At 44.8% G+C, this 11866-nt stretch overlaps 1 protein-coding gene across 1 annotated transcript in view; it reads right to left on the bottom strand.

The window, feature by feature from the left end:
- Positions 1–7252: 7252 nt before the first annotated feature.
- Positions 7253–11866, bottom strand: part of LMLN (leishmanolysin like peptidase) — a gene marked incomplete at its 5' end in the record, with an annotated part of 89662 nt that continues 85048 nt past the window's right edge. Inside the window, 2 exon segments of the mRNA XM_014590171.1 lie at positions 7253–7918; positions 11326–11536. Of these exon segments, the coding sequence (XP_014445657.1) occupies positions 7818–7918; positions 11326–11536 (312 nt within the window).

Genomic DNA, 11866 nt, shown 5'->3' with positions numbered 1-11866 from the left:
TATTTTTTTTTCTTGAGAGGTTTTCACTATAGGGTGCGTGCGCTCGCCTGACAGACAGAGAGAGACAGAGAGACAGAAAGCGAGAAATCACTCCCCAGGGGGGATGGTCACACCGCAATCCCTTCTCCTCCATTCTCCTCTCGGGATCTTGGGCACACACGCACACGCGCCCAGCGTGAGTTCTAAGCCACCGGGTCCGGGACGCGAACTGCCGTCGACTATGTGGGAACCCAGCGACACAGCCATCACGCTAACTGCTGGTTCCCGTGATTTAAATATTTTCAAGGCCACACATGTAGCACAGCTGGTAAGCATCGTGCACAGGGAGCTGCATTCCACATGGTCGACCATGGTTCCAACTCCCAACCCCAGCGGCTTGAAAAAAATAAAGTATGTATGTGCATACATTTCCCAAATCCTGATGGGATGGGCAGATGGCGGAAAAAGGACTGTGGTATGACCACACTCCATTGGGGAGATGCTTTTACTCTGGCAAGCACACGTCTAGCGTGTTTCAAGACACCAACTCCAGGACTCAAAGCACAGTCAGCCACGTGGGAGTCCAGCATCCCAACCAGTATGCCACCTGCTGGCCCTCTCAGGTGTTGTAAGAGCCTAACCCCATTCAGGAGCCCTCTTTTATTTTCACTTTACTATAGAGCATGTGCACTTGACAGAGAGAGAGAGACAAGGAAAGAGAAATCACTCCCCAGGGTGATAGCCATGACTAAATAAAATAATTCTTTAAAAAGATAAATTTGGGTAAAATCCACATGGAGGAGAAAAGTTTATTTTAACGAACTGTCAAATACTATGAAAGATGTTTAGAAGCAGGATGCATAGTTTTATTTGAAACATAAAAAGATTCTTTGCTTCTTTTGCAATGTCATTTCTCTTAAGAGGGATTTTCCTATGTCACTCAAGGGATAAACTTATTATATACTTGCAAATTTTTTTCATTAAAAAAAAAGCAAATAAAAAGAGAAAGGTATTGGCCGTCTGCCAGAATGTCAGATCGCATATTTGAGTGACTATGTTACTATTCAATCTATTTATTTAAAATTTTTAAAAGTTTTTCTATAGGACATGTACACTCACAAGAGAGAACGTGAAAAAGCATCCCCTGTGGGATATGGCCACACCACAGTTCCTTCTCCTCTATTCTCCTCTTGGGATCTTGGGCATGCACACACACAGGCCTGGCACATTCCTCAAGCTGGGTCTGGGACTCAAACCAGACACACAGTTGGCCATATGGGATCCAGTCAACCTAATCCCCGCACCACCAGCTGGCCCCAATTTTTAAACAACTTGCTGTAGGGCATGTACACTCACCCAAGAGAGGGGTAAAGTGAGAAACAGCCCTTGGGAGGCATGGCCACCCCTGCAATCCTTTCTCCTCCATTCTCCTCTCAATCTTTTGGGCATGCACAAGTCTGATGTGGTTTTTTTGTTTTTTGTTTTCTTTGAGAGGTTTTTGCTATAGGGTATGTGCACTCGCCAGACAGACAGAGAGAGACAGAGAGACAGAAAGCGAGAAATCAACCCCCGGGAGGGATGGCCATGCCGCAATCCCTTCTCCTCCATTCTCCTCTCGGGATCTTGGGAATGCACGCACGCGTGAGTTTTAAGCCACCGGGTCCGGGACGCGAACCACAGTCAACAACGTGGGAATCCAGCGACATAGCCATTACACTAACGGCGGGCCCCAAGTCGCACATGTTTTAAAAGCCACTGGGTCCAGGACTTAAACCACACAGTTGGCCATGTGGAATCGATCCACATTAACCATCCTACCATGGGCTGGCCCTCTGTTTATTTAAAATGTTAAAAAAATAAAAAAAACTGGAGCCAGTAGGTGGTATGGCATTTGAGGTGCTGAACTCCCACGTGGCTGACTGCAGTTTGAGTTCTGGACCTGGTGGCATGCTTTCTCATTTTCCCTCTCTCTCTGGTGAATTAAAAGAATAACAATAATAATAATAATAAAATAAATAACTCTTGGAAAAAGCATTTCTGGTGGAACCCTCACAAGGCTTAAATAAATCTCTCCATTTCAGCTGATGTACTGAAGAGACTGTGAACAAAAGACCAATTTATGCAGTAATCCCCTGTAAATAAGCCATATTCTCTGAACATGCCAAAAGATAGTGTAAACAAGGTAATACATGGAATGTGGACAGCTTTATCTTTTTTTTTTTTTAAATTGGGTCATCCAGGGGTCAGCAGATGGCATGGGGTTAAGGCACTGGACTTCTACATGGCCAACTGTGGTTTGCATTCTGGACCTGGTGGCTTTTTTTCTCACTCTGCTGCCATCTCTCTCTGTCTCTGGTCAAATTAAAAAAAATAAAGACAATAACAATAAAATGAAGTAATTCTAAAAAAAAAAATTGGGTAATTGGGAAAATCATGGCGCATTTTTGCATAGAAAAAGAAAAATACGTCATGGCTTCCCAGTGACCTAACAGTTCACTATAGGGTGGATGTGCTAGCCAGAGAAGGAGAAACCAAGAGCAAAAAAGGGAGACGTTACCTTCTGGGTGGGGATGGTCACACTGCAATCCTTTCTCCATTCTCTTCTTGGGATTTTGGGCCTGTGCACACATGCACCCAGCATGTTTCTGAAGTCACTGGGTCCTGGACTCGCACCAGGGTGGGGCCATATGGGACCCAGCACCCTAACCAGTGTGCCACCTGCTGCTCCCAGACAGCTTTATCTTTTATAGGCTATGCACATAATACTGAACTTACTCAATTACTCAAAGGCATTTATGTGTATAGTTTTAGTTACATACATAAAATATTAAGTACTCAAAACTATCTATGTTGATAGGAAATCCCCACAAAGATCTGTCTAACAAGTAGCTCACATGGGCTAAGTTCAACCTATTCTGCAAACTGCCTGGCTCGTGGGGCATGCACACGGCTGAGTGCACGAGGGAAAGGCACATTCCTGGGGATGTTCTCCTGCTCCACTCGGGTCATGAGCAAGAATCATGCTTCATAACTACAGCCACGATGTGCTGGGCATCGCTGGACAGCGTGTACTTGAATGCACGGAGGGGTCACATGATGAAACTTCTAGCTCACAGTGTAGAAAAGGGACTGGAATGGGCCCGCAGGTGGCATGGTTAAGGCAGCTAGATTCCCATGCTAACTGTGCAGTTCAAGTCCTGGACCTGTCAGCTTGAAAAACAAGTCTACCTGTGTGTCCAAAATCCTGAGAGGAGAATGGAGAAGGGATTATGGCATGGCCATCCCCCCAGGGGGTGATTTCTCACTTTCCCTATCATTCTGTCTCTCTCCAGTAAGTGTACTCGCCCTATGGCAAAAAAAAAATAAATAAATAAATAAATAAATAAAAAGGGGGAGGGGGGCTGGAGTGATCCTTAGCAAAAGTCCCGCTGCCCTGAATTACTCTTTTCTGTTCTTTCTCCTACTTACCTGTTTGAGGGCCACTCCCGTAGCTCACCTGTTTCCATCCTCCTAGTAGGACAATTGTACATTACTCTCAAGTAAAAGTTCAATTATATTTCATAATTAACACCTCACCCTCCCCAAATGAGGTATTTGTGTTCCTCATTCAGACTTTTTTTTTCTCATTCAGATTTTTAAAAATTGATGGTGATGTGTTGGGACCAGCAAATGGCGTAATGGTTACATCACTGGACTCCCACATGGTTGACCATGGTTCTAGACCCCAACCCGGAGGCTTGAAACTCTCACACCTGGTGCATGTGCATGCGTGCCCAAAATCCGAAGAGGAGAATGGGGAAGTGATCTCAAGATGGCCATCCTCTCTGGGGAGTGATTTCTCACTTTCTGTCTTTCTCTGTTTCTTCGGCAAGCACATGTGTCCTATAACAAAAATCTCTCTCTCTTAAAAAAAACATATTGATGGTGTTAAGTAAAGACAAGATGCAAATTAGTTTCCATTTTTATTAAAGTTGTGTAAGGAATATATTACATTTAAAGTTCATAAATAAAGATTAACTCAGTTTAAGTCTTCTATTAAATTTTTGAAAATGTAAACACAAAGGAAAATAATTCACCACCACTCCCTCCAACCCTCGCCCAATGTACGATTTAAAAAAAAAAAAACAAAAGAAACCTTCCTTTCAGGTAAGTTCTAAGATATGTCAGTCCTCCTGGCCACAGGGCGAGGCGGGATGGAGGAGGGCCCGCTGTGAAACGGGTCTGGGGCTGCGCCTGCAGCTGAGGTCCTCCTCCACCAGCGCCAGCGGGGACTGCTCAGCCCCTTGCCCCGAGACTGAGATGGCTCTTCTCTGTGTGGTGCGTGTCCAAGGCCAAGGACAGTGGTAAGGCAAAGAGCACAAGACACTGTGACAATCACAACACGAGCTGGCATCCTCCGGGACTGGGTCAGAGCCAGCAGGGACAGGGCAGACCTGGGCGTGTATCAGTCATGGACCATTAAGGATGGGAGGACTCGGAACCCGCTGGTTGCTACCACTCGATCAATAAGTCTTTGAATACTGAAGAAAGCCTAGATACAAGTTTATGGAATACTCTGACATACATATTATGTCTCTTCCTAAAACTACTTAAACTTCATAAAATTATGTTTCAATGTCAAATAGCAATAAACTACATAGGCTAAGAACTAATTTTAAGCATAATTTTAAACATGTTTAGAGTGTCTGTTTGGTCTTAACAAAATAAGTATCCTATAGGAAAAATGTAAGTTACTGTCTAAGAAGTGGTAAAAAAGTTTTCCAGAATATTGGAGGGCTCTACCTTAAGCTGCCCACCTATTTGCCAATTTCTTTAAATCTGTCAGCTCTGGGCTACTGACATGGCTTTTGCTTCCTTCCCGTAAATTCTGTCCTTGAAAACCTGAGACAAATTCACTTGATAATTTTGAGAACTGGGACTGTAAAACAAACGTCCGGACTGAAAGCCGAGGTAGTCAGTTTTACAAGCACTTAGCCCTTTCCGAGTCCTGGGAAGGGATGGACTCCAGTCTACGGCCCCCAGGCAGCTGCTCCTCGCACTCCTCCCCAGCTGCACAGAGGCATGGCTGCAGGAAGCGCTCACTTTCTGGTTCCCAGACCAGGAAGGGCATGACCTGCCGCAGTACACCAGCACAGGCCACGGCAGAGCCTTCGGCGTGCAGCTGAGTTTTATACCAGTAATCCTGTATGCAAATCTCAGATTTTAAAAGTCTGTGCTTCCATTCTCACATTCTAAGGGACTAAATGTTTTAGTCTGAACACGTCTCACTGGTCAGCTCCTTCTCCGTTGTGCTGAGTACATCTGCAGAATCGGTGGTAAGCGACCACGTACAAGCCTTATTGAAATGGAAGGGAGACAACAGTGTAGTCAGTGACCCTCGGGAATTCCAGATTTCTTGACATTACACTTTATCAAGTTTCATATTTGTGCAGAGAAAACGCTGGGCTAACCAGATTCCAAGCTTAATAAATATATATACAAAAAATGTCATCTGTAATATTTTCTCCAGAAAATCATCAGTGCAAATATAATTATATCAATAAAAAATAAAGCAAAAATATATTTCAAGTATAAAAAGCACCATGCTCAGAAACAATACTACCTAAATGGCATTATTGCACAACTGTCAAAATATAGTTGAACCTCTCACTGTGAATTTCAAATATATTAACCCATTGTATTTTTGGTGACATTCTCTATACAGCTTTGCAGGATGATTCATAATCATAACAGCTCTATAAGTTAGATTATCTGAAGTTTCTTTAAAAATATACTCTTCACTTTCTCTGGCCTTGCGTGATTTGAACTATGTACAATGCAGGGAGGAAACCGAGCACTGGCCCGCAGACCATTACCGCCAGCCTCTTGGCAGAAATGCACTATGTTTGGGACCCTCAGCTTTTCACAATGACAAATGCCTCCAACTTAAAACTGCATGCAAATGCTTATTTTGAATTTATGTATTAAAAGAGTGATTTTCTTTTATGCTGAGGCTGCTGTTAGGCCTCAGCGCCCCACAGTCTGTTGGAATCAGTAATGATGCTGCCTGTTCATGTTGCATGATTTCTCCAATGCAATGCTCAATGTATATGCTGAGTGGAAGAAAGCGGGGGAGGGAGAGAAAGAAAAGGAGGAAGAAAGAGAAGGAGTGAGAGAAGAAAGAAGGCTGTCTAAAGGAGTTTGGAATGCCACAGGACATGATTAGTTTTCGAGAAAAAAAGTAGGGATCGCCCATCCTTAAGACAATTTGAATTGCAATTATTAAGTGGGGCTGGTACCAGAGCAGAACTGCTTGTGAGGACCAGAACCTACATGGCAATGGTCGGGTGTCAAATGCAGGCAGGAAATGACATATAAGCTAAGGCAGTCTACTAGTGTCTATGAACAGAACCATATTATACAGTAAAGTGGACCTGTTCCTACACCAAACCTATTCTTTGATACTAGTAAACAGTTTGGACCATTTCCTACTAATTTTTTTTCTTATACATAATTTTCAGATGTTAGAAATACCTCTGTAACAATAGTCCACTAGAAAGTGCCTGCATACCTGCTGACACCAGAATTTCTCTTTATCTTCACTGGTCATTGGTTAAAAAAGAGTAGTCCTGTTTTTGGCTAGACTACATTTATAACTATTTGTTTTTTGAGAGGTTTTGCTATAGGGCGCATGCACTCACCAGAAAGACACAGAGAGACAGAAAGCGAGAAATCACCCCCCAGGGAGGATGGCCATGCCGCAGTCCCTTCTCCTCCATTCTCCTCTCAGGATCTTGGGCACGCATGTACTCGCGCCCTGTGTGAGCTTAAGCCACTGGGTCCAGGACTCGAACCATGGTTGACTACATGGGAGTCCAGCGACATAGCCATTTCGCCAACTGCTGGTCCATGTATTTATAACTATTAACTAAAAAACATACAAGTACAATTCTGTCTGCAATGTCTTCTGTGTTTTCATAGGGCAGAGTATTTTACTCTTTCTGAACCCACGTTTTTCAGGTCATTATTAATGGAACATGGTATAGTAGTATTTGCCTGTAGGGACAGACACGTAGGAGAATGAGGCAAGAGGATTGCAAGTTCAAGACTAGCCTGGACAACATAATGAGACTGTTTCTTAAAAAAAGAAACAGAAAAAAAAAAAAAACCAAACTAACAGTGAACATAGCTGGAAGCTGCTTGCTGAATTCCGGTGAGTACAGACGGCTACCAAAACACTGACAACAGTTAGGAGTCAACTGCCACACGGCTGGCAAAAGGGCAAGCACTGTTGTATCGTAAGATTTAGAAAACATCTTTTAAGAAGACTCTTCAGCATGTACAGTGAGAACAATGACTGAGTGCACCCTGTACAGCTATTACATTTAAACCAGGTGTAACAGTGACGGTGAGCTCTCGGTTCACTTCTCTGTCAATCGGAGGACGACTCACACTGTTGAAGACAGGATCTACAATTTCCAGTCTCGCAATAATCAGCTCGTTTAATTTACTCCACGATGAACCTTCGCACTGTCTTAGGTTAATGAAAATGATGAGGTATGTAATCACTCTGAAAACTTCACCAATTATCCCACTTCCAAAGGAAATCTCTCCTTCAAGATTACGTATCTTGAAAAGTGAAGAGACTTGGTGATCTGGAAATCCTTCTGCACCGCCAAACTCTGAGGTGCTGGGTTGTGAGGAGTGACTGCTTTGCTCCGAGGCCTGGGTGTGGTCAACCATCCACACTGAAGTCGGGAATGCCTCTGCCACCTGCACAGCTTGGCGCTTGCCCAGATTTTGTGCTTTGTTCACAGGAACATGACACAAAGGAATATCCAGAACTGTCTTTCCTGTTCCTAGTGCCACACACACAGAAGAAATCCTGCCAGCAGAGGAAATAGATTGCCTAGCAGAAGCCAGAGGGTGACCACCAGGCTAGAGGAACGGGAACAGAGATCTAGGGTTGAAAACAAAACAATTGACTTTCTATAGGCGTGTGTGGAATAAATCCTATCAATTAAATGGTAGCAAGTGAGTACGGGGCTGGTGGGTGGCATGGTGGTTAAGGCTCTGGACTCGACTGTGGTTCAAGCAAGACTGTGGCTTGCTTTCTCACTTTCTCTTTGTCTCGCTCTCTGTCTCTTTCTGGTCAAATTAAAAATAATAACAACAAATAAAATTAAATAAATAATTCTCTAAAAAATACCCCCAAAACCAGAGGAGTACATGTGCTGATGATACGTGACCCTGTGCCACAGCTGTGCACGCTTGCTAGAGACAGAGGAAGGGAAAGTGAGAAAACGCCCCCCTGCGGAGAGGCCCTTGCTGCAGTCCTTCTCCATGTTCCTCTTGGCATTTTGGGCACACGCACACAGGCCCCCGGTGTGTCTCTCAAGTTGTTGGGTGGACAACTCAAACAGTCAGCCACGTACGGTCCATTGCCTTAACTGGACACCACCTGCTGGCCTGCGTACAGGTGACCAAAGGACTAACCACCTTGCAGAGCAGAACCAAAATGGACTTCCTAAAATTAAGATACACAAAGTTGTTTTATATTTATACATATTCTGTTATACCCAGACTTAAAATGGTACCTAGGTGAAGAAGGAAGGATCTTAGAGTAGTTAACCCCAGCAAACTTGAAGATACACAGAAAAGCTAATCTAAGTGGGAGGAACAACTTTCTCCTTTTATCTTGCTTGTCCCTTCTAACTAGGGTGACCATATAATTGATCACCCCAAACCAGTACATTCTGAGAATACAAGAGAGCACCCGTAATAATTACAACAGTGTGGCAGCATGTGGTGTGGCAGTGAAAGTGCTGGACTCGGGACCAGCAGTTAGCTTAACGGCTATGTCACTGGACTCCCATGTAGTCAACTGCAGTTCGCATCCCGGACCCGGTGGCTTAAAACTCACGCCAGGCGCGTGTGCATGCGTGCCCAAGATCCCGAGATGAGAATGGAGGAGAAGGGATTGCGGCGTGGCCATCCCCCCTGGGGGGTGATTTCTCGCTTTCTGGCTCTCTGGCTCTCTTTGTCTGTCTGGCGAGCGCACGCGCCCTATCGCAAAAACCTCTCCAAAAAAAAAAAAGAAAGAAAGAAAGAAAGAAAGAGCTGGACTCCCCCACAGCTGACCACAGTTGGAGACCTAGACCTGGAGGCTTAAAAATCACATCGGGCACGTGGGTGTGCATTCCCAAAATCCCAAGAGGAGAAGGGACTGCGGTGTGGCCGTCCCTCCTGCGGGGTGATTTATTGCTTTCCCTTTCTCTCTCTGGTGAGCACGTGTGCCCTATTGCAAAAATCTAAAAACAAGGGCTGGCAGGTGGTGTGGTGGGTAAGGCGCTGGACTCCCACATGACAGACTGTGGTTTGAGTTCTGGACCTAGTGGCTTATTTCCTCACTTTCCCAGTCTCTCTCCTTCCCTCTCTCTTTCTGGTCAAATTTTAAAAAGTAATAATAAATAAAATTTAACAACAAAATAATTTTTAAAACAATCCTAAAAATAAGCAAGTATAACAGGACAATAGGCATATGAACTATCCTCAGGCATACCAGGACATGCGGTCTCCTATTTCTTTTCTTTTGTTTTTCTCAAAAATTATTTTATTTATCTTTATTTATTTATTTTCATTTGACCAGAGAGAGTCAGTGTGTGTGTGTGTGTGTGAGAGAGAGAGAGAGAGAGCGCACACGCAAACCACCAGGTCCGGGACTCAAACTGTGGGCCGCCAGTATAGTGCATAACTAATCATTTGGAAGTCATAGAACCAGGTTGTACAGTTGGGATTTGAACCAAAGAAGTTCAGAACCACAGTATGTGCTTTTTATTTGGGGAGGGGGGGTGAGAGGTTTTTTGCTATAGGGGCGTGCACTTGCCAAAAAGACAGAGAGAGACAGAGAGACAGAAAGCGATAAATCACCCCCCAGGGGGGGATGGTCACGCCGCAATCCCTTCTCCTCCATTCTCCTCTCAGGATCTTGGGCACGCACGCACACGCGCCCAGCGTGAGTTTTAAGCCACCGGGTCCGGGACGTGAACAGCGGTCGACTACGTGGGAGTCCAGCGACATAGCCATTACGCTAACTGCTGGTTCCCAGGCTTCTTTTTCTTTTAAGAATTATTTTACTTCAGTTTATTTATTTATTTAGATTGGACCAGAAGGTGGAGGGAGAGAGAAAGAGAGAAAGTGAGAAAGCAAACTGCCAAGTCCAGGACTCGAACCACAGTCAGCCAAGTGGGAGTCCAGCACCCTTAAGCACCATGTCACCTGCCGGTTCCGTGCTGCCTTAGATTTCTAATAATTATGGAAAGGAGGATTTTCTCACAAAACAGCAGTTGAAAAAGTTTTGTTTTTATGTTTTGCCATAGGGCACGTGCACTCACTGGAGAGAGACAGAGAGAGAGAGGAGGAAAATGAGAAATCACGCCCCTGAGGGGATGACCATGCACAATCCCTTCTCTACCATTTTCCCCTGGGGATTTGGAGCACAAATGTCTATGTACCCAGCATGATTTCAAGCTGCCAGGCCCAAGACTTGAACCATGGTTTGCCACATGAGAGTTTAGTGCCTTATCTATCATGCCACCTGCTGGCCCTAAAGTTCAACTTACTTTAGAGCACCTTTTAAAAAAATGTTTATTTATTATCATTATTCATCTATTTTTTAAATTTATTTTTAATTTTTTTTGGAGAGATTTTCGCTATAGGGCGCGTGCGCTCGCCAGACAGACAGAGAGAGAGACATAGAGCTGGAAAGCGAGAAATCACCCCCCGGGGGGATGGTCACGCTGCAATCCCTTCTCCTCCATTCTTCTCTTGAGATCTTGGGCACGCATGCACACACGCCCAGTGTGTTTTAAGCCACCGGGTCCGGGACGCGAACCGCGGTCGACTACGTGGGAGTCCAGCAACAAAGCCATTACGCTAACTGCTGTTTCCCATTATTCTTCTATTTTGACCAGAGAAAGACAGACAGAGAGAAAGGGAGAGTGAGAAAGCAAGCCTCCAGGTCCAGGACTTGAACCGTGGTCGACCATGTGGGAGTCCAGCACCTCAACCACCATGCCACCTGCTGATCCCTTTAGCACCTTTATAGGAAATTCTCAGCACCTTATACCTCCTCTCTTTATTTCTCCCTTTATTTATTTAAATAATTATTTCATTTAATTTTATTTATTATTATTTTTTCATTTCAACCAGAGAGAGACACAGAGAGTGAGAGAAAGTCAGAAAGCAAGCTGCCAGGTCGGGGTCTTGAACTGCAGTCAGCCATGTGGGAATCCAGGGCCTTAAACACACCACCTGCTGGCCCCTCCCCCTTTATCTTATTTCCCTCTAACCATCACGAATACTTACCCAGTGGCAGAGCTCGGGTCAGGTTAGCAGCTGGAGGATCTGTTTCGGGAGGACAGAGCTCACAGAAGTCCCCACATGACGGGCAGAGCAGGTTTCCACCGTGAATCCAGCCATTCATCTGGATACTGACGGGGAGGACCTGCCCAGCCCGACTACACAAATAGGAAGTGTCTTGGACCCAGACCTTCAGCCCTTGAGGAGAACAAGAAACCTTCAAAGAGAAAAAAATTTATATTCAGGTCAGTAAGATTCTAGAATATGAGATTTCACCTTCAACTATATGAAAATATGGATGTGGGTCGTCTTTTTTTTTTAGTCATCGCGTGCATGCACTCACCAGAGACCATGATGGAGAGGGAAGGTAAGAAATCACCCGCCTAGGGGGATGGTCATGCTGCAATCCCTTCTCTTCAATTCTCCTTCTAGGATTTTGGGCACACATGCCCGGTATGATTTTCAAGCCACCAGGTCGGACCTGTGGGAGTCTAGCCGCTTTAACAACCACGCCACCTGCTGGCCCCAGCTGTGAACATACCTTTTT

Source organism: Tupaia chinensis, unplaced genomic scaffold, assembly GCF_000334495.1.
Source record: "Tupaia chinensis unplaced genomic scaffold, TupChi_1.0 Scaffold000415_1, whole genome shotgun sequence".
Taxonomy (NCBI): Eukaryota; Metazoa; Chordata; class Mammalia; order Scandentia; family Tupaiidae; genus Tupaia; species Tupaia belangeri.
Note: the sequence above shows the minus strand (reverse complement) of the source record. Positions and strands in the feature narration are given on the sequence as shown.